At 38.1% G+C, this 23,962-nt stretch overlaps 1 protein-coding gene across 2 annotated transcripts in view; it reads left to right on the top strand.

Moving 5' to 3' along the window:
• The window catches only part of CNTNAP2 (contactin associated protein 2), a 1,009,321-nt gene that overhangs the window by 647,902 nt on the left and 337,457 nt on the right, over window positions 1–23,962 (top strand). For both annotated transcript variants that reach the window (XM_061464593.1, XM_061464594.1), the window contains exon 11: window positions 16,439–16,545. In XM_061464593.1, the coding sequence (XP_061320577.1) occupies window positions 16,439–16,545 (107 nt within the window). The remainder of the gene's footprint in view (window positions 1–16,438; window positions 16,546–23,962) is intronic.

The following is a 23,962-nucleotide window of genomic DNA, read 5'->3' as shown; positions in this document are numbered from 1 at the left end:
ATTTGTCAAATATAAATGCAGCTCTTGGACTTGATATCTGTGCAATAACAGTATATAACTGGAGCCTACATAATAAAACTTTTCTCCCTTAAAACTTAAGTGAGAAGAATCTTAAGTACTTAAAGTACTTAAACACCTGTATTTTTCATCATTTGTCTGTTAAAATATCTCTTTGAGGACATCAAGTAGCCCAGTCACAGTGTAACTCACTGTTAAAAGTATATACTGTAGTACTCTCCATTAAAAGACACGTGTTCCTAGCAGATTTAATTTATTTTCTGAGAATTGCCACACCTTTTTGTTTTTATTCTTAATAAACCATGAAGTATTAAATTTGATACAAGAGGAACACAAGTGTGATTTCCATGTTTTCTAGGTTTGGTAGCAATTTCAGCCCAGCCCTGTTGCCATTAGCCACTGCTGCAAAACTCCCATTTGCTTAAAGGGGAACCCTTCCTGATTGATTTTTGGCATGTTATTCTGTAACTTTAACTTAAGTATTTGCCTTCATTTGTGTAAATGTGAATCAATGCAGCTTAGCTGTGCACTGGCCTTAGATTGCCAGGTGAGTCTTCACTTAGAGCTCTGCACAAGTGTCTGGCATCAAGAGTTTCTCCACTACGATGGAAGGAAGTCACACTTTAGTTCTTCACTGTAAAGCTGCATTAAGTAAGAGATAACACTTGTTCACTTATAGCTTCAACAGACTCATTGTCTATTTCAAGTATTAAGGTGAGAACCACTGGATCACAAAGACTTTTATGAGTCTTTCAGTTTTTAGGGAAAAAGTCAAAGAGGAGCAAACTCTTCTAAGTTACTAAGCTAATTGGGAGTACCACTAATAGTATTTTGAAAATGAGATTCACATTTAAGTATAGTTTGGCAAGTTTGGTATGGTATCTGATAAGCTGGACCAGAAGGCCATACAGGCTGCCACTGTCACAGTTGTTTCACTTTTCATTGTTCATTGCTTGGTTTTGAATTATTAGAGCAATATTGATGTCTAGGTAATAAATCTTGGTGTACGGTGTGCTGTCTTTCTGAATTAAAGCTTTAAACTCCTCATCCATTGTAAATGGGCTCAGTTAAACGGTGCTGAATTCTTTAGGGTTTATGAAAGTCTAAGAATAAAGTGCACACTGTGTAGTAGATCTTGATTCATCTGATGCTATTTTTTAATATAATCTATTTCCTAATTTTTTTTTACTGAAAAATGTAAAGAATGGCTGTACCATTCCATGGTATGCAATTACTCAGTGTAACCTTGATTTCCATGCCCCATATCTGAACACTAGAGAGCATGAAACACTGAAATATTCAGTTGCTAGAGTGATGAAGGAAAAGAAGCTGGTTTTTTTTCCCCAAAATTGCAGCATTTCATTTTGCTGCTGACCATTTTCTGAGTTGTCTCTGTAGGAAGAAAAGCTTCCCTTATTTGCCTTTTCATCTTTGTTTTGCAGAGCTGGATGTAGTTCCTTGTTCATCAAAAACAGGAACCACAGGCACCTACCAGGGAACCTGTCTCAGAAATCCTGTCTTAGCAAAGCTTTACAGAATGACTGTGGATTCCACAAGAGGATTTCCAAGTTTTATTGGCTTATTTCTGTTGGAAAAAAGTCACGTAAATAACAAAATCCTAGTTGAATTTCACCAGGTCAGATTTATAAATGCTGATTCATAGGGCTTTCTTTGTCCTTGATCTTGAAACACTTTTTCTGGCTAGAGCAGAATATTAGCACTGAGGCTACATCCTAGGCATGAGCACTGTAAGGCTTAATCCACCTGTACTTGTTCCTTCACTGCAAGGACATGACTGAGTTATGTGTATACAGAGGATACTCCATAAATACAAACATTTAATGACATTAGCAAAAGTTTGGGTTCCACAGAGATTTTTATGACACTATTCAGGATTCTTTTGTCTGATCAGAAACACTCATAGTAGGAAGAGGCAGAAACAAGGGATGTGTATCTGATGGTAATAGCAGACCTGAAGTAATATGCGAAGCTGGCTGGTATTGTTAGTGTTCACCAGGACTCTAGCTAGGGGAGCAGGAGAAAAGAGTACTTGTTCAGAATCTGGGGAATGAGAACAGAGCTGTATATTTGGAAATCAGGACATAGAATCAAGGCAGGTCAGGACAAAATAAAAAAATTGCCAAAAATGTGGGGCACATTTCACATGAGGCTGAAAGTGCAGAGTCAGAACATAGTAGGTAAAGTAAGTGAGGAATAAAGAGTCATGTATACGTGCCTCTGGTGCCTGGCCAGAAGTTACTGCAACGAAAACCTTTTGTTACAGCCTACCTACTAGCATTTTGTAACTACAGCTCAGCACAGGCATGACTGAACATCTGGGATACCCCTTTTCTGCACTGATCACTCCTACATTACCTGCTACACATAAATGTAAGCAGATCATTCAGGGAAGAAGGAAAAGCTATGATGCCATTGATATCAGCTACACTCAGGAAGGGAAGACTTGACTACAGGAAGATGCTGTTTCAGCATTTCTTTCTAATCTCTTGTATAACAGGAGGATGAAGCAGCCATTGCTGCCAGGTTTTCACCAAGCTGAAGTTAAGGCATGAGTGCTAACTAGACACAACAAAGTTTTAGTAGGGAAAAAAAAAAAGGTGTTTGTAAGTAAAGCCATTAGTGAAATGGACAGCCTATATGCTTAGTGATAATAGGCTAAATCAGTTAGTTACCCATTCTCTTAAATGTATGTTTTATAGTGAACAAAAGCCTGGGGAAGACTCTTGATGCTGAAGGGCAAATAACCAGCTATCATCTCAAGGATTTAGTACGCCATTCATTACTGCACGGTCCACATTGTGTATATAATCTTACTTATCATTAATTTCGGATATTATCTTAGTACTGCATACCATTAGCTACTTCAATCTTACATTACATTAATCTTGATACTTATGTCCATATTGTATTGAAATGTAAATAGTGATGGTTTGTGACTGAATTTTAATTGAGCAGTTGCCTGCCATGCAGAAAACTCCAGAAATTAAGACAGCATTTCTAGAATACCTGTGCATGTAGTGATTCATTCTTTGTCACTGAGTATGTTTTATCTCACTAATACTGAACATAAAGCAGAAACTTGTTCTGGCAAGTGAATGGAATAAATGAACTGTATTTCTTTGTTTTCATGGCTAATTCTGTAATATTTCACTATCAACATTGTTGACTGAAAAATAAGTTTTCTGCAAGACCTGCACTATGTTTATCATATAGCTGGCACTTGGAAGTACTTACAGTGAAAAGGTTTATCAATTTTGCAGTGATGAACATTGTTCCTTCTTCTTTTGTATACATGGCACTTCATCTCTTTGGATCTGAGGTAAACAGAAAGCCTCAGCAGATATCCATAAACAGTCAAAAAACACTTGGAGTTTTAAAAAAAAAGATATTATTAAAAACAGAGACAATGAGGTCTTTTTCCAGTGCTGATACAGAGTTGCAAGTATCCTGACATAGAAACAAGTTGGTTACATTGTTTCATGATTCCCACAACACTGATTTTGTTTGTCCAGACAATAGGTGTTTCAAAAAATAACCAGGGTCAGTCCTCTTGGGACTTTCAGTGTACTTGATACTTGGGCAGCAGTTTTACAGCCTTTCCTAGGACATCATCTTTCCACATCCTAGCTTTGTCATTCTCTGGTTTACGAAAGTGCAGTCTGTCCCAAAGGTTAGTTCAGTCTGACATGCCTCACATTTCTCTTCACACTCCTTTTCACTTGACAAAGTGAGTATTCTGAACTATTATGCAGAGATACGCTCTTACACTTCCTCCAAGAAAACACCAGATTTCAATTAATAGTGAATAAACTTACTAACTCTGCTCTTTAGATGCAGCCCCTGCATGACTATTGAGAAACTGTTTTATTTAAGTTCGTGCATTGACCATCTGTTTTAATCTTGTCTAAAACTCCAGTGTGAAGAGTGGCACTTGAGGTTGCAGTAATTCATCTTTCCTGTCCTTCTTGGAGTCTGTTTTGTTTCCATATTGGCTTGCTTTGAGCAACCCTCCAATTTCCCATTTTCTAGAGTTTGCTTCCCCCAACAGTGCTCATACTTGTGATTAAACATTTTATTTTCTCCTCTTTTATTTTCTCTCAGTTATGTCTTCTCCACAGTTTGTATCTGATTTTCCTTTTTCCTATTAGCTTGCTTTCTTAGCATTGATGCAGCCAGTGGTGCACAACTAGTTGAGATTGTTCCCATATCAGATCTCCTGACTTTCAGGCTACCTTCTTATTCCCAGTTCAGCTGTCACTGCAGCTATCAAAGCTGCAAAGCAAAGTGCCTTCAACAGTTTTCTTGCATACTACCCCACTCAACTGCTCCAACCCATTGCTCCCTCAGGAAAACATCAGGAACTATAATTCCAATTTGAAATAGTCGGAAGGTATTATTACTTGGCTTGGGAGAATGTCATCCATGTAGCATATTTTAACTTCCATTTCAAAATGAAAAAAGTATTGTAAACTAAAAAAAAAACACAACAGCTCTTCATTTTGAACTTGTCAAATGACATGTTTTAAGAATTTCAGCGTGTTTTCCAACATTCATTTGAGTTGAGATATTAATCAAATCTGGCCCTTTCCTCTGAACAGTCTGTTGCAAAGAAATGTCAAAAAATTCATGACAAACTGCCTGGAAAGCAAAAGCAAAATATTGTGGAGGGTTTTTTTCCTTCTTTTCCTCCTCTGTTTAAAATAAACCCACTAAAAGTATCTACCAGCTTGTCCTTAATCATCTGGAATACTAAGTGGTAAGCCAGTTGCATGACCTGTTTCAGAACCAGTGCCAGCGGTATGCCTCTGTTTATTTCCTTTCTGACTTATGCTTTGTGTGCTCAATTTCTGGAGTCAATTTTTGTAACTGAAATATAAGCCCTTGAGAAATCAAAGGTAACAATAAACTGAAATACTGACAGGCCCTGAACTGCGCTGCCCAAATTGCAGTACTTGAAAAGCAGAAAAGTAGAATCAAGAGCCTCTAAATGACTCTAAATTATAGTCTATATATTTTTCTATGGGGCAATCACAAGACTATTTAAGTAGAATAATAGATTCCCAGCAATGAGCTATTTGTAATTACAGTTACGCATACCAGGATCATGTCATTACAATTGTTATAGTCAAGTACATGTTATTAAAACAGTTGTTACATTTTCCTTAAAAACAGTTTTGCTCTCAATAGGAATTATTTTCTTGAAAACACTGCTCATTTTCAGCAGCTTGAAATTGGCATTATTCATGGAAAAAAGTGTATGTTTATGCATGTTGGATGTAGCTGTGTGAACACATATGCACATACATGAGTTGTGTACTTGTAGCTGTTTATGACTTCAACAGTGAGCCTTCTACCTTCAAAACAGTTCACTGCGCAAGTTCTAGCTAATAAATGAATTGTTTATTACTTACTGTACATATCTGTTTTCAGCAAATTGAAAATGAATTGAGTAATAGGTTGTGAGTAGAGCATTGTATTAGTATATTTATCACAGAGCTGTGACTTGCACTGCAGCAGAGCTGTGAATTCATTGGCTCTTCTTTGCTTTTGATGTCTTTGGAGTACACAGCTCATTATATTGCAATTTATAAAAATGTTTTAGAACTGCTATAGAAGTACACTGATGTGTACTAAGGACACGCAATGGAGAGGGCGATAAGTCAGGTGAACCTATATGCTTTGTATTTTATACATATTTTAGGTAAGGATATTGCTGTTTGTGGTAGATGGCAGAATCGTCACAGTAAAGAAGAAAAAGCGGATTGTGTAGATTTTAGCAAGTGGTAAATATCCTCCATAATGATCTGGAGGAGAATAGTGTAGTGTAAAAAGATACTCATTTCTGTGTTACTGTTTATTATCATTGTTATTCCTGATGAATGGAATGATAAAGAGGAGGAAATCCCATTGTGATAACATCCTGTGCAAATATCAATTAAAATCCTCTTTCTGATCCAAAAATCTTGTAAACTAAGAAGATGAGAAATGTGAACAGAGGAAGTGGAAAGGGTTACATATGCCTTTACATCACATTGCCTCTAGTGAATGCTGAACACACATCATTAAGGTTTGTAGTTGTATGGGTCAGCTAAGGGGGAGTGTTCCATGCAAAATAAATAAACCATATGTGAATTCCATCTACATCTGATTAATTCATGGTTGATCCAAGTTAAGTTTCAGTTAATGACTCAGAGAACCTAATCTGTATGTCCTTCCCAGTACTTAGCAAACTAAGAGTCTGTGAGGATACATAGCAAGGGCAGCATGCTGACTCAGCTGTTCATCTGTGGTACAGTGGGATAACTTCAAGTCTTGCTAGGTCTGTTTTTGCTCTGTCCAAAATAAGGAATATTTGCATTTCTCTCAGAGGCAGGAGAAATTAGCATCCTTTACTCAAAGTGTTCTGTTAGGGATTTAATAATCACACTGGCATTTATACCAGTTGTCATTGATAAATGTCTCAGAAACATCAACTTCTATTTCACATTTGTTTCATTGCATAGAATATGTGTTTTGCTTTACTGCCAAGACCATGTTTTTGTTTTGAAGAGGAAGAACTTTCACTGTTCAGGCAGAAAGTGTTTTCTACAGTGCTTACAGAGCAGATTCTTCCCAATCATATGGCTGCTGGAACAACCCACTGGAATTAACAATTGATAATGTAAATGTTAATTCAAGATCCACAGTTTCTGTCAAGACATTAGGACTTAGCTTAGCTTAGCCTCCAAGCCAGTGCTTGCAGGGTAACTTATTTTCTATGGAAGGTTCCAGATTGTGTCTACCACAGTGAAGAAAGTGGCCAGATGATGGTAAAGACTAAAATAAAAAAGAATGGTGGTATAGGTGAATCCCAAGTCATTCATGCCAGACAAGTAAAGGATCGCTTGCTGTTGTGAGGTTTTTAGGAATACCACAATGTTCTAGTATTTTTAAATAAAATCCTTCAGGCAATCCTCACATTACAAGATCAGCATCACTTTAGTAGTGCTAAACAATGTTCTCCTCAAGTTTCCTTTAAACCGCAGTTGGGATATTGACTTTCAGTATATTGAACTCAACCTACCAGTTATGAAATACAGCTCCATCTCATTATGTCATAGCCACACTAGGAAAACAGGATGCTGAGCCAAAACCGTGTAGTTGATTGATGGCATCTTATAGCTCCATGACCATCAAGATGATTCATATGCTATAAATTTGCAAAGCAAGACATATTTAATAGGTTGTGCTTTTGATGCATCAGGATTTTTATCACCTATTTGAAGATCAGCATGAGATAACTGCTGTCCCTGATTAAGGTACTAGGTACAAAGCAAGTAATGCAAAAGGTAAGATCTGTTCTGGTGTACACCAAGGAATGGAGGATTGTCATAGCAAAGAGCTGTACGTGATACAAAATCGTCCGTCAGTTGTGTAATCATCTTTATTGCGGAATAATTCTTTACATTATGGGAAGAAACATAAAGATTTCTAATGGTCAGTTTCTTTATTTCCCCAAAGATAAATTTAGGAGTAAACTCATTTAAAACAAAGCTCTATGAAATTCTCTATTTGCCTGGTGATTCAGTGTGTGATCACTCATATTTATTAGAGGGGAATATAGTAGTCACTCTTCTGTATTACATAGGCTATTCACTGCTCTATGTCCTCTGATAATTATAATCTTCTAAAGAACAAGAGAAACTTCCTTCAAATGTCTAGTGTGGATTATAAAGTGAAGTTGATTCCATACAATCTCAGGAGCTGCATTTAATTCAAGCTATAAAACGTAGAAATAATAAATAATTAACAAGTCATCTAAGAGCCGATTTTATGGTTTGCTCTCAGTATGTTCTTTTTTGACTTGTTGAAATAGCAAAAGTGAGGTGATTACATGAATAAAAAAAAATAATCCAATACTTGAAAAAATTTAAAGAGTTTTTTTCAGTAGCCTAGTGGGCAAAACCCCATGATGTTCTTCTGGTGATTCTCAGTGCTTAACACATCTTCTCATATCCCCAAGAGGGCTGAACTGTGTTATGTTGGCACAGTTAGGTCAGAGGCTAACTGCCATTTCTTCTGCATGTTTGTCAAATTAATAATAGATCAAATACCCCAGTCCAAAAAAAACAAAAGTAGCACAGGTTAGATCTCAGCTGCTCTGGAAAGCCTTAACGTGGTTACTAATCAGGCAGAGCTCTTCACAGGGCAGTGAAAAAAGTTAAACAAAACTCCACTAGAGGTAGGTCGTATTTAGTAGCTGGTGTTTTGTAACAGTTTATTCTTCCTTTTATTTTGACCCATTTAACAGATTTAAGATAGTATTTAGATATATGCAGATATTCTCATTTACACCAGCTGACCACCTGGCCCAGTTTGCTGACTAAAAGATTGTGCAATGGAAACTGTCTTTTTAATCCAGCCTGATTTGCTTATTTATGAATTTGTGGGGTTATCTTCTGCCCCTGTAAGATTGTCACAGCATAGTCCGTTTGCAGCGTGGGGACTTGCATGTATCCTCTGGACCATTTCCACCTAGTTAATCTTGTTTTCTGCTGCCCCACCCCAGAAGATACAGAGTATAGCTAAACAAGTGCTGCACCATTGCCTCTTGCTGCTGCTTCACACAGAGCTGGGCTCCCGCTAACATGAAGCAATTGCTGGGAATTGACAGAAACGATACCATGGCTGGAAACTTCCCTCTTAGCTGCTCCAGTAGATTGACCCTCCCCTGCTTTGCTGCAACAGAAGTGGGAACTGTTAGTGTTGGATGGAAGTAGATGTTCAGCCATCAACCACCATAGATGTAGGTTATGCATAATGTTCAGGAAGTTTTCTATGACAAATACAGAAAAACGGGTTGTCCAGCTCCTGCAGTTGCTAAAGTAGAACCAGCATAATTTCATTTTAAAAAGCTAGTTTGTGAAGTGCTCTGAAAATTAAAAGTGGTAGATAGGAAAAATTAGTCTCTTCATTGTCGTATACAAAATAAAAACTGCATAAATCCAAGAGGGTCACTTACTCCAAATGAGTTAACTGCTGCAGTGTTTTTCTTTCTGCATTAGTCCTTCATTAATGGTTCTAATGCAAGCAACTTAGAATAGCACCTTATTGTTCTGAAGATAACACTGAAAAACTGTTTGGCAGTTGTTCTAGGAATATGCCCTTAAGGAACTTTGCTTAACCAGATGTCACTGCATATTTTAATATTGATTTGCTCTTTGTAAATCATAGTCTTTAAAAGTGCCGAGCATTTTGATTTGATCTCATGACAGAGTGAGTTTGAGAATGTCCACCAAAAAAATGTGAAGACCTTGTATTACAGTAAATGATAAAGAAAGGCTGGGTCGTTCTTGGTTCAGGAAGGATCCTTTAGTTCTACTACTGTTAATCTGTGTACAGTTAGGTTAGAAGTTAGCAGCAAATGATGCCAGTTGGGAATTATTTTGAATCTGAATTACTTTTGCAGTCCCTCCCATCTGTCCTTTGTGTTGACGTACAGTTCCTGTTGTTGAAAATCTCAAAGTCATTTCAAACACTTATATTGTAAGAAATAAGAAAGAAACTTAAAGGTCAGATCAGCTGGTTTTACTTTTATTTAGGACACTGAAAATCAGAGTCTCTCTGTGGAATGGATAATTGCAATCTGATGTTGCTACACCAGGGCTCTGCGGTAGCAACATGTCCTCAGTTGGATTATTTTGTTGTTCACTACTGCTGTTACCATGATGAGTGGAATGCATTCTGTTGCTCATTAAAGAGCAATATCATTGCAAACAGATGCATATGTTTAGACAATTTTTGTGATTTTGTTCCTAGTTTACAGTAGGTCTTTTAAGTAAGCTGCATATATTCAGTGATTCAGAATACCAGCTGAAAGCAGTGTTTATTGCTCTTAAAAATTATTGTCCTGCTCTGCTGTTTTATAGACCAAATCTTCTTGAGCAGTCTGGTAACCCTGTACAGTAAAAAAAAAAAAGGTTAAATTTTAAACATGTTTTAATTGATTTTATGGGGCGTGAATGAAAGTGGATAGTGACAGAACTCAGCAAGAACAGTATGCATGTTGAAGGATCTTTGCAAGAAATAGTGATAAAAGGTATGTTTGGAGGCAATAAAACGGGCAACTAATGGAAAAATACTGCAAGACCATTCAAAACAAACTGGTGATGGTTAGTTCTGAGGCAGGGCAGTGGACAAAAAAGCAGAACAGAATCAGTTTGGGAGAGAAATGAGAGATGAGGTGTGAGCAAGAGCAAGATTAGATAAGGATTTGATTATAAGAAAAGATTGAATTTCACGTTAAGAATAATTCAGCCCATCTTATTTTCCATTGCAGAAAGCCTTTAACATTTTGCTCTGCTCTACAGAAATTCTCATGCTGTCATATGCTGTCATTATCGGTGTAGCATCTGAGCTCTTTTCAGTATATTAGTGGGTAATACGTGTCTGTTTTCTCATCTGTGTAGTTCATTCCTTCCTTTTGACCTCTAAGGTGAATGTTTGGTGGTGTTTGGTAGTTTCTTATTTATACATACAGAGAGTTAGTTTATATTTAGGTTATATCTGTGCACAAGCTGTGTCTTGCACTTACGCTAGAGATGGGAAAAGTGAAGGAAAGCAGTAAAGGGAAAAGAGGGGAAAAAAGGAAAGGTCTGTGTTATACAGTGAAATTTGTGATGGTTCTTCAGTCCTGAGTGACTTAATTTCACAGTCTGTGTGTCACCATATGGACATTTGGCTTCTTGCACAGAATAACTTGCAGACTTCCTGCTCAAATGAACTCTAAACCTGAGAATAAGAGTCAATTGCTATACGCCTTGGGCACAACTTGCCTGGGGAAGGTAGTTAATGTATTAAAAACCCCTGCCCTGGGCATAAAGTCTTCTAAAAAGACTTGAGGTAGTGACCACCACCTGTTGTCTTTCAGAGGTTAAATAGCACAGTCACAACACCAAGAAAATATAGTTACATATGGGAAATTAAGATAATAAATGCTTTCTGTTTCTTCTGGGATATGAACATATCTGGATTAGAAGGGAGTCTGGAGAGGTCTCTGAGGTCATTCTCCTGCCTTCAGGCAGGACCAAACATCATTCCTGATATATGTTGTTTTGATTTGTTCCTAAAATACCCTTTACCACTAAACGAACCTCACTGCTTTCTGCCCATTTCCTATGGACATTTAATGTAGTTTGCAACCTTCCTGTTTCCAGCAACATTTTATACAGTTCAAAAATCAGCCATTGCTCATGCTGCTGAGTATGGGGAAAGGATTGCTTCATGGGGTTTTCATATCTCTCTCCTGCTTACAACCATATTATGAGATCCCTTTTCTTGTTTTTATTTTCTTGTTGGCAGTAATATGGTGGGTTGACTTAGGATCACGGTACCATGTGTGGAATTCCCCACATCCCTTTTTGTGGGATTGCTTTCTGTCCAGGTTCTTCCCCCATGCCCTGTTCATTGCTACCTCAGTGTCAGACTTCTCACGTGCTCTAATTGTATTAAATGCCAGTATTTCAGTCTAGTTTCTCAAAATATTTTCTGCTTATAGTCTACAGTCCTCAAAAGAGCAGCCTCTCCCAGCTTCGTATCTTTATGCAAAAGAAACACCTCATGTCAGTCCCAATTCATTTGGTACAGGCAGTAACCATGTTTCTGGCAGAGGCAGGGGGGCTTAGACTAGGTATTTTGTTCTTCTCTGGTTGTTAGATTTCCCTGGAACTCAGAGACTATTCTCTGTTATCCGACATCTGTGTATTCCCAGTTTTATCTCTTGGATGGTCTAGGAGTGGGGAGAAGCTTAGTGATTTACTAGATATTTGCATATAGCATCTCTGAAAAATTACTAAAGCTTCAGGCAATGTTAACCCTCTGGTGCATGAATAGACTATTTGTATTTCTTGTGCACAGTCTATTTAGGCAGACGGTGAGGAAAAAGGTGGAACACACAGTTTTCCCTCATCCTGCAGGAATATCAGAGTTGTAGTCTGTGGTTTTAAAACACCAGCAGTTCATTAAAACAGACTTCTTGCAAATAGCTAAGTACAGGTAAAGTGAAAAAGAGAACAGTTTTCCAAGTGGTGGTTTGGAGAAGTATCGTATATGCTTTAATAAGGAGGGCATACTTGAACATCAGCAGGAAAGAAATGGAATGGCATGGGGTTTATTTAGGTATGGAAATGTGGTCCATTTTCTTTAGTCTGTGTTGTGGAGGACTGGAAAAAGAGTGATTCTAGAGGACACTGTTACAATATTTAAGATAAAAGGAGGTGAAAGGAGTTGGCTTCTATCACAGCAAGGCAACAATGTCTATACCAGCTGTTAGTGAGGAATATTGCTCCTATTTCTCATATTAAATATTGCTACTGAATCAGCAAATAACAGAGGAATGAAGGAATAGCAGTCACTTAGGATGATAAAAGTGTAAGCAGGCACAAAAAAGACACCAAAACTAACTAGATAAGAATTGGAAAGAAAGCCTTGTGTAATGCTAACATGTCACGTGATAGCCCTTAAACCCAGAAAACCAAAACCAAAATGCACGGGTTTGTGCTATTAGGTGACAGTTAACCTGATGTAACTTAACAAATGGAAAGAGATCAGTCCACATAACCAGACTCCTATTAATCTGATCTTAGTAGTTTTACTCCATTGAAGAAATGGAGGACAGCGTAATCGAATACCTAGAAGTAGATAGAGAGTAAAATGCAGCAGACTTTTTCAGCAGTTGATTCTTGGGAATTAACGTATCTCATTCTCCAGTAAAGCATGGTAGTTTCTTCTCAGGTGGGAGAAGCACAATGGATCTAATTTGTCGGATGTCAATGAAACAATTGATAAACTGTGATGATGGAAGTTTTTAGCTAAACTAGGAAAGATGGGGTTTGAGAGAGGAATTGCAAAGTGACTTGTGAACTGGCAGATGGAGTTGTCTTACAACTTACAGTGATGGGTTAACTGTTGTCTGATAGAGTTTCTCAGAGATCAGTCACAAAGCTGATCCTATTTAATGCTTTGACCTTGGCTCAAAATCAGGAATATCTTGATGAAATGTGCTGATGATACAGATTCAGCCTGGAAAAATAAGCAGAAAGATTCAGATGAAGTTACAGAACTAAGTAATGCTGTTGACAGTAGCAGCAAGAATTTCTGTATAAAGATGGAGCTGATTGGTTGGAAGTGATTGAAGAGAAAAAGAATGGGGGGCTGTACTGAGGATGTTTAATGTATTGGGCAATCTCAAGATGGCTTTGAGCCACTGTTCTGGATTAGTCAGACAATTGCTGTTTATCAAGCAAGATAATTCCAGTAGAGAAATACAGAAATATTGATCAACTCTGAAATCACAAAACATTGGAAAAACCTTCTCCAGGATACTCATTAGATTACAAATGCAAGTGGGAGCAGAGCTATGAGGAAGAGCAACAATAGAAAATCTGTTTTCCTACAGGATACTTGTTTTCATTAAAATACAGGCTGGGAGAGGTTTCAGTTGCTCTCTGCAAAATCATCAGATGTAAATGCCAAAGAACAAAAGTTGTTTGAGACATAGTCAATGTTACAAAAAAGAAAAACAACCCAACAAACCAACCCATAAAAACCCTGAAGAAAGCAGCATCTGTAAACTCTCTATGGATCATTTTTGGGGTGAAAATGAACTGCAAGTGTATTGCACTTGAAGGGATGAAGTTCTGTTCTACACTTGCCTTTCAGAAGGAGTCATAGAGTAAGAAAGTTCTCAACGCAGAGTCAGCGAGAGTTCATAAGCAGCAGTACTTAAATTAGCAGTGTTTTGAACTGGAAGGGACACAACTCGGTCATTAGGACCTTACTTCCTCTTCCGGTTTTATGGCAGCTTCTAACTTCAGAGCCTGACTCAGGAGGGAAGGGTGGTTTGGAAGTTAATTATTAGTCTTTTTGATGTAATGTAGCCCGATTCCTGAGTGGAATTACCTAGACATATGGTCTTATAATACAAATGAACTGCAATTAGAGCATGCATTGGCTTTGAGTGGATATGCTTTGTGTATATACTAAATGCTAAGCATAACGTAGATAAACTATATGATTGCATATGCTTAAAGAATTTTAAAATTTCAAATTTCTTAGCAGGATGTGTATGGAAATACATATGCAAGATACCTTCTATCTAAGCAGTATTTGTATCTTACTATCACTCTATGGCAAGAAGAGTTTTAGATAATGGAGTTCACAGTGAGAAGTAATACTGCTCTTGATACATCTGCTGAATTAAAAATGTGGGCCTTTTTGTAATTTTTGCATTCTGGTTACCTAAAATTTCCTCTAAACTCTATTCCAGAGGGTAAGGTTTGTGCAAAAGTTGGACAGATGAGCAGCAGATGGTGTAAAAGAGGTTTGCTAATAGCTTTAATAGAGAATAAATCTTAATCTGTCTGATAAAATAAACTAACAGAAAATTGAAAGTGGAGGAAGCACATAAGGAAATGATCCTGTAGTCTTATTTAAACTCCAGTTAGCACTAATATTAAGGTATTCTTTACTCCCTGTTTCTAAATGCATCATATTTAGAACAGGGAAAAAAAGATGAGTAAAGGGGGAATTTGCAGATGCAGACTAGGCTGGTCCAGCCGTCGTACTAGAAGTATAAAATTAACATCAAGGAGTTTGCCAAGTATCTCTGGCTTTATGACTTAATATGCTTCATTAAATGATACAGATAGATATCTGTTTTTCATATGTCCCTAGATTAAATTGTTTACCCCAGTTATATAGTCAATAATGGAGTATCTTTACTAGTTATGTTACAATAAAAATAAGTTATACTGCAGTAAAATGCAAAAGTAGTTGCTAGCATTATAAGTGAAACTTCATATAAATAGCTGGTGAAATGCACATAGAAAATGGTTAGTTTGGTCATGGGAAAAATACTTTTAAAGTAATGTATGTTCAAATGTAAATGAAGAAGAAAATACGTGACAAGCAGTAATTTTTAAAGGCTGGAAAAAAGTACGAACTATATTCAGATTTAGGAACTTCTGTAGATGTTTATAGCCTTGAATAAAAGTTACTTTTATAAGATTAGTTTTGAAGTGTGACTGCTCTCTGCTTTCCCTACCCTTGTACTCACCAGCTGTGGATTCATCTTATCAATTGTTAATCCTTTGAATGTTTAGAAATGTGCCATTCTATTGCTCTTGTTTTTCATCTTTAATACATTTCATGTCATATGTTATTCTTGGTAGCTGAGTCATGTATGCCAATGCTGTCAGCTGGAACATGAGGATATACAAGTCTAATAGGGGGTGCACCGAGATACTTTCAGTTTCAGTAGCCTGTTACAGAGGAAAGCTGTCCTTAGGTGTTACTTAATAGAGTTTTTTTAACTACTTCAGGAATATGATGAACTTCAGATTTATCATGGAGATGAGGATACTTAATTTATAATGTGTTTATGAAAATATTTTTATTTGTCTAATAAGGGGTCTCCTAAATTTAATTTTTAATATCATAATAAAAAAGTATAGTTCCTAAATTAGATTGGGCCGACTTAACATGAAAGAAAAACTCTTTTAGTTCTTGATCAGAAATGCAGAGCCTGTACTGAGTCTGACTGTAATGAATTCAATAGGAAAAAAAAAAAAAGATACTTTGAAATTATTATTTCAAAGCCCTGTCAAAGAAAAGAAATTTAATAGTTTCAAAGGTGAGAGAACATGGCAATTTCTATTTTCACCTATCTTTGATAGGAAAGAAACAGGACAAACTCAGATCTTTGAAATCACATTTAGATAATATTTCAAACAATATATTCTGCTATGACTTTGGGGTTTGCATTCCTTACACTCTCCAGCAACAGCAAAGCAGGTGGTGGCACAAAGGTGAGCAACCATTGCTGCAAATCCCTGTGAAGAAGAAACATGCACAGTTTCTATACTGAAACCAGTTGTTTTAATAATACAGCATTAATAATTTCCATCCTAGCCAGCAGGCAGTCTGCTTCCACTTTTTCCCATTGCTGGCAACAAGGAGATGAACAGCAACTCACTCGCATTCTTGCTTTAACTTTGAGTCACTTGTGGGACTGCAGTCCTTGAGGCATGACACCACCTGCACAGCATTTTGTTCATTTTGTGTTGACAGCTAAATACCTGTCAAACGTACTTTAGAACCCTAATTTTTGGTGGGTGAATGTGTTCCACCTTGATTGTGCTTTTTTTACTGTTTGTAAAAGGGCTGCAACAAGGCCTGGATGAAGCACCTTTTGTGCAGTTGCGTGTTGAGGTATAAATTCTGTTAATCTGCCTGAAATAACGAGAATTAACTGCAAGGCAAGGACATGATACACTGCTCAGGTAGCTCACAATGTACCTGTGTGTAAATCTTGATGCTCATTTAGTTTTTTTCTTTCTGTCTTTGCATCTTGTCCTGACAGGTGTGTGCCCAATCACTGTGAACATGGTGGCAAATGCACCCAGACGTGGGACAGCTTCAAGTGCACTTGCGATGGAACTGGATACAGTGGTGCCACTTGTCATAACTGTAAGCCATCCTGGGGGGGCGCTGAAATTACAGTGGAGTAGGAAAGACACTGGTGTCTTCTGGTTAACATGAAAAGTCAAAGTCTTCCTCTGGTTTTATATCTATGTCTATATCTATCCTAAAACCTTCTCTGAAAGGAGGTGTTGGTTTATTCATACTCCACCGTATCTACATGGGGATGTATTTATGTAGTGCTGTGCTCCACCATTGCAAGGGACCAGAGCAGTACAGCTGTCTTACTTGCACATTCTCTCTTAGAAACGCATTCTTAGTAACTGCACACTAGATTTTCAAATGGACACAGTGAATCTCCACTAAGGTGCTGAGGAGAGCTCATGACCCCTGCTAGAGAGACACTGATTCAGGTTGCTCACCCCAGAGAATGTTCATATACTGATTTTGGGCCATTCTGAAATCACATTATTTACTCTGTCAATATGAATTTCTCAAGAATATTTCCTATGAGCTTCACATGCCCTACACTATTAAAGCACAGAAAGGAGAATGGTACAGTTGCTCTTTTTATAGGTTCTTAACAATGTATGCTGAGTCAGTGGCATGTCTTCCATTCCTTCTCTTGTATGCTAGAAGTGGGATTTCCAACTATGAAGTCTATTCTGAAACAAGTAGAAGATACAGAAAACATATCCAGTCCTTAGTTGTGTCCTTTCTTTTCCTTAGCAAACAACCCCTAAATATTGAGGAGAGAATAGACATGCTTCTGAACAGATGAAAAGTTAAAACTGAATCCAGGATTTACAGAAATACAGATTTTTGTTACTTTACTGTTTAACTTAACTATGGCTTTGTAAAATTTTACAAAGATAATTGCAGAATTAATTATTTTTTAGCAAAAAAAACCCAACCCAAACTACTGAGAAAATGTTGCCTATTCACAGTTGTCTGCATTTCAACAAAAAACTAAGAGGGAATATATTCTATATAGTAACTATGAATATATATATGTATCGAATAGCAAAGTTATCTATGGTCTGGCTACTGAACTGGTAAAACTGAAGGAGTTAAAAGACAAATGAATGTTTATTAAAAATATAGATTTATGTACCAATGCTTGGAGGAGGAATTTCATGAGCAGCCCTTTTTCCACCAAGTGTGAATGTGAATAGTGATGCTGTGGTTGTGCCTCATCTTGGGAAAGGAAACAGAATTTACAGTGAGGGAGTAATTCAGTGAAACAAACAAAAAAATCTTATGTATAATATGAATATATATATGAATATAATGCATATAGTATAATATTTTAAAGCTTTGGCTGATCTGTTGCAGCCAGTTGGAAAAGATGATTCCTATGCATGTTAAGATGTTTAACTGCAGGAATGCAGGGATGGAAGCTCACTTAAGTACATTTTAGCTAGTGAGCCTCTGGAAAGACATATTATTTTTTAGGGGAAACTGTATCACATTGAATCCAGCAGCCTGCCAGAGGTGAGGATGCTGCAGAGGTGAGCATGCTGCATCTGCCTTCCTCCCAGGTCCAAGCACTAGCAAGGCTGTAAATGTATTCTATGTGGGCATGTACATGACTGGCATACAGATCATAGAGTATGAATGTGAGCACAGCACCAGTGGCCTCATCCTGCTCACCTTTGTGGCAGAGCAGGATACATGTGCACTAGTGAGGATGGTGAATTGAGCATCCATAGCAACACACAGTGGATCCTTCCGGCTACCCAGCTCAGCATTCAGTCAACCCAGTGGCTGGCCCTGGATCCCAGCCTCCAGAGCTTCTGATGCTTGGAGGCATCTGGGTGCTTCCAGGAACACTGGAACTCTGGATTGCCTGGCTGGGTATTATCTGGGCTCCTGTCTGTGCTCCTCTGTGGGTGAGCAGATGAGCTTTTAAGGCATAACCTAACATAGTTTAGCTTTCTTTTTGTGAAATAGCAAGGACAAATGGATGGCATCACTTTTCTGAAATCACATTTGTTACAAAGGAAAGAAATAATAATCTAAGGAGCTGTGAACATTTCTGTTAATAGGATTTTCACCTGCCTTTATGGATAAAATAATGCAATAAAGCAAGCAAAAGGCACTGCTGAGCTGCAGTATCAGAAGGGGGATTTGGAGTATATTGTCCTGTCTTTAGCTATGGAATGGATAAAGTGTGTGGGATTACAGATGTCCAGGTCATTTGTAGACACACTGTTCAAGAGCCTTTACTTTTTTTAATTCAGGAAGAGTTTCTAACTCAGACAGCTGAGCTTTTGTTTCATTTCTGTGTTTGAAGAACATAACTTTAGTTTCAATCATGTATGTTTCTATACTTTTGGAAATCTTTCTTACAAAACAAGGGCGAGCAGAAAGTTACTCACTTGATAGATAATCCTGTCAGAATATGGGAAGTCTTAAGCCTTTCTAGAGGATAGAGTTTAATGGCAAAAAAAAAGGGTGAAAAACAAAGCTATAAACTGAGACCACCTGAACTTTGCCTTTATTGAGCAGCCAATAGCTATCAGTATTTACATGAATACGTTCCAGTATTAGGTATAGCTGCAAATAATGAGGGGTTTTGTTGAAGCTTGCCAAAGGTTGTAATTACACTTTCCTGAGGTTTGGGGTCTCAGCTCTGCTACAAAGGTATCTGCCCTATCTGTCCTCTCCTACTTGTGCAGCGTCTATGTGTACTCAGACACTTGGTGTGCTGCCTTCTGCTTTTGAGTTCTGATGTTTGTGGTGGTAGCGGAACAGAAGAGATGCTGAGGAGTGAGAGAAGTTGGAATGATCAGATATGTGGTATATGAATAACTGAAAACATTTTTAAAGAGCATTGTGGGTTGTATGGAATTTAGCAGATGTCATGATTCAATAGGACAGGCAAGTGTTTAAGTATAGATAGCGCTCATTCAGTACCACTTTACTTACATACAAGATTATTTTACAAAACAAATAGTATTACTCTACATATTTCAATAATTTTTCTTTTCTCAGTGTATATTTGTGCAGTAGATATAACAGCAGTTCTTAAAGAGGTTGGAGTCAAGACTGCATTAGTGGGGATTGTAACTATAGATGATGATTTTAATGAGTGTGAATTTTGCTGAACTTAAAAGAACAAGATAATTTGGTTTTACTGAAGTGTGTGTGGAGACTGTCAGTAAATTGATTTTGCTTTGGCCAGAGAATCCAAAACTTCTCTAAGCTTTTGACCTGAAACAAGGCAGGACTTTGCAGCCTTGACTGAATTTCCAGTTGCAGTTTTGGGTTCCTTTGAAGTTAAAATTCAAAGACAAACATTAAAATAAATAAATCTGAAATAATAAATTTAATTCTTATTATTTCTCCAACTGTGTCCATCAGTGATGCACATTTGCCATTTTAACATCATGAAATAACTTGCTTTTCAGAATAAGACACCGTTACAGGAACATTTTTCATCTTTAAAATACACACCAGAATCTCCACACTTTGTGTCCACTGTCTGGTTATTTGTCAGCGGCTTAAGCTGGCATTCACAGAAAAAGATGTCTCTACTCCATCATCCAGCTGCAACTGGGTTCCTGGCCTTAATGGTGAATTAACCAGAAACAGTGGGAAGTTATAGTTCTATTCCATGATAAATACCCTAAAAATCTGCAAGATTTCTTGTGGTGAACAGATTCTCGGTGCCCAAGAGAATGCTGTGGCCTGGTAAATATCAGACTAGAGCATCAATGTTATCATTAGACAAGACTAAAAGATAAATAAATATATTTATTTAAAAATAATGATTTACAACACTGCAACAGTTAACAGAATTATAGTTAAACGTAAGTATCATCCTTACCTGCTTTATTGCATCAGCTATATTTTAATCCCTGACTACCTAACCTTTACAGCCTACCAAAAGGCTGACCTGATGTGAAGAGTTCTTAGGAGCAATATTTTTCCAGAATCTACAGGTAAATGGTTTCGGAGCCTTCAAGAACAAGAGCTCACGACCTCTGAATCCTCTGGCTTTGTTTCATCATAGCTTGCTGTGAATAAATGTTAACCTGTATTTTGGTATGTCATTCAGTGTTAATGAGGAATTAAGCACTGATCTTCTCTTGAAATGATACATGCATGAAGTGTCACTGCTAGTCTAATGGACATTGACAGATTTTTCCAGGAATATTGACCTTCTCCCTAAAATTAAATAATGCTTTAATAATGAGTTTAGTAGTATCTAGAAACACACTTTGAATAAGAAATATCTGTGTTACCTACTTTGTAGAAGCTGTGATAATTTGCATTCCTGAGTATTGTAAAAATAATCAGTAATCAGAAACCCAAATCTAATCTGCACAGGCTGTGATCTTCAGCAAGACCTCCATCGGTTTGTAATAACCGATTTTCCTGTATTTCCATAAATAAGGAAGCATATGGAACACTGGACTGGATAGGAAAGGGTGGCATGGCGGGGATATTTTCTTGTCAGCAATTTGAGGAGTAGTTCCACAGCAAGAAAGGAAATACATAATTTGGCAAAAATATGTTTTGAACTTTAGGAAGAAAAAGAAAAGAAACTGTCCAGATGTATAGTCATCCCAAACAAGCAAAGTACTTCAAAGCAACACTTCAGCGCAGACTAGGATGGTTGTAACAACAACACGGTTATTCTTTGTGATCTAAAACAGATTGGTTAGAAAAGGCAAAGGCCTTGCAATTCCGTGAGCATATTAGTGCATTATTTGATCAGGGAAAAGAGTTCTTTTAACAACTGATAGGCTATGTTTGTGGAAGCTTCTTCCTTTCTTACAGTTGAACAGAGGAAAGGGGAAAGTGTGACTAGAAAAGTACTTTCATGAAACCGTTGTCTGCTGCAATTGAAAATACACAATGTCAAAGGCTGCCTTCCTTGTTCAGTCTGAGCTAAGAGAAACAAGCCAGACAGGCTGCTGAGAGTAAGATTCTCACGAATTAGGTTCTATAACTGTGGTCACAGAAATGCGCTAATTATTCTCAGGAGAATGTACAGGCAGCCAGAGTGCCTCCAGGCAGCAGAAGAGTCACCATCTTCTCTGGGAGATCTGAAAGGGGAGTCTCATTACTGACAAAACACAGGGAAAACCCTCTAAACTTTCTACCATCTGACAGGATGAAAGTGGTGTGTATTGCACTGGGTCCTATTGAAAGGCGTTTAAAGAACAATGCAGCCATCAGGCACAGTCAACACAAAGGGAAAGTCCTGTCTAACTAATTGAATAGCCTGCTACAATGAAGTCAGGTGTCTGGCAGATAAAGGGAAAGCAGTCAGCTAGTATTTCTGGATCTTAGTGAGGCCCTTGGTACTTTCCCTCACAGCATCCTTATAGACAAGTTGTCCAACTTTGAGATGAGCAGGTAGATGGTGCACTGGGTGAAGAACTGGCTGAACGTGTGTGCCCTGGCAGCCAAGAGGGCAAACGTCATCCTGTCGTGCATCAGACAGCATAACCTGGCAGTCAAAGAGGTGATTATCCCACTGTGTTTAACATTGATGTGGCCTCATATTGAGTTGTGTGTGTGGTTCAGGGTTCCACCATGTAAAAAGGGCGTTAAGGTACCTGAGTGCATCTAGAGTTGGGTAACAAAGGTGGGGATGCTGATCTCGTTTCCCTGGTAGCCAGAATACCTATCCCCTCCCCTCCTATCCAAAAAATAAGGTAACAGAGAGTAATTCCCCCCCCCCCCCCCATATCTTCCAGTGCAGCAAAACCTCTCTATAAGGTAACATTTAACACATCAAAGTACTTTTCATCAGTATATCACACTAGGTGCACTCCCCACCCCATCTGCCCATGGCTTTGGAGGGCTCATAGCAGCTGGAACAGGGGTACGTTGTCCTGCCCTTGGCTGTCCTGGGAGCAGGCTTGTGCTCAACCCTGTCTCTTGGTGTCCCGGCTGGGCTTCCTGAATGTTCCCTGCACCTTGCCTGATGGTTTCCGGGGCTGTCAACCCTGCCCTGACGCAGCCTGGAGAGAACAGGACAGTGTAAGAGCTCCTGCTGCTTCCTAAAGAGATGCAATACATGTACAGCTGTCCAAAACTTTGTCTCTTTTATGAGTTTGGTTTTTTTTCTCTTTTAACTTAGTATTCTCCTTAGGTTCCAGAGAAGCGAAAGGAGCAATGTATTGCAGATAACTGCTTAAAAATGCACAGAAGATGCTAGCATTGCTTCCTCTGCACAGTGTTCCTGGATGCTGCAGTGAGTTATGCTGTGCCAGACAAGTGTTACACTCTTACAGGGAAAGGTTTGAAGATCAAATGGTCTTATTCCTACTGTCAGCTTGGAGCGTACCCGCATGGGGTTTGTGTGCACATCTACATTGCATGCCACATTTAATGCTTAGTAAGAAACAAACATTGTCGTGAGATTCTCCTGCAACTTGCTTGTTTCCTTTGCAGAAAACACACTTCACTGTTAAACATGTCCCTGTGTGCAACAACATTTTCAGACCAAGTTGGATCTGTTGGTCTATGAGACCACAGAGTAGATCTCCAGGTATGGTCACAGAGCACAATGTCTTGTCACCAAGTCCTAGGAGGTTCATATTGCCACTGGCAACATGAACAGCCACACCCCAGTGTGTCTCAGATGAGCCTCCATGTCAGTGCAATTCCTGACTTCTCCACTGCCATTGTCATCTCTGCAGTTTAATTAAAACCAGCCATACCAACACGGGTCTTTGCTTTTGAGAGTAGGAATTCCTCCTGTTTAAAGTATAGACTGAAACGTAACACATCTTGTGTAGCTCACTAAACAGTCCATGGTGAGGAATGGCTTTTGACCTCAACCGTGTGAGAATGTTTGAACCAGTAACTTGGGTAAGAAATGACTCTCAACTCACCGCAAAAACAGACCTTCGGGTCTGCTCTTGTTATTTCTTAACTCTTATTAGCTTCTGTGGCAGTTTTATTACAGCCAGGCTGTTAACACTGAGTCCTGTCAGCCCTGAGCCTTGTTAGCTTTGTAAGGAAAATCAGATCTTATAAACACCAATTAAAATCTATTTTCAGTCAGTAAATTAAGACCCATTGCTTCCCTTTTCTTTCTTTAGTACTCTCTTCTTGTTACTTGGATGATGGTGAGGTAACAAGTGAACCTTATAAACTGGCATTTCATGTACAAACTGTGGGAAAAATCCTCTGCCAGAGTGACAGAGAGGGTCACAGATCTGATACCTTAGAAAATTCTTTCAAACTAGATACATCTATGCTTCTGACTTACGCATCTGTTCATAGCTGTTAATGGTTTTACTATTCATTGCTTTCAGCCTTTGAATGCTCAAAGAGTGCCTTAGGTTTTAAAAATCAGTGTTTCTTTTTCCCCGTGAAATGTTAACTACATTTTAAAACAAATTTCTGATCTTAAAATCAAGGTTTGATTTCTTGTGTAAAATGTGTAGTACAAGATTTAGGAAAGATTTAGCATTTGTGTCATACCAAGAGGTGAGAA

The sequence above is a fragment of the Pezoporus flaviventris genome, unplaced genomic scaffold (genome assembly GCF_033815535.1).
Source record: "Pezoporus flaviventris isolate CSIRO_AGI_PZ_B2104156 unplaced genomic scaffold, CSIRO_AGI_Pfla_v1 ptg000037l, whole genome shotgun sequence".
In the NCBI taxonomy this organism is placed as follows: Eukaryota; Metazoa; Chordata; class Aves; order Psittaciformes; family Psittacidae; genus Pezoporus; species Pezoporus flaviventris.
This window is presented reverse-complemented; position numbering and strand designations above follow the sequence as displayed.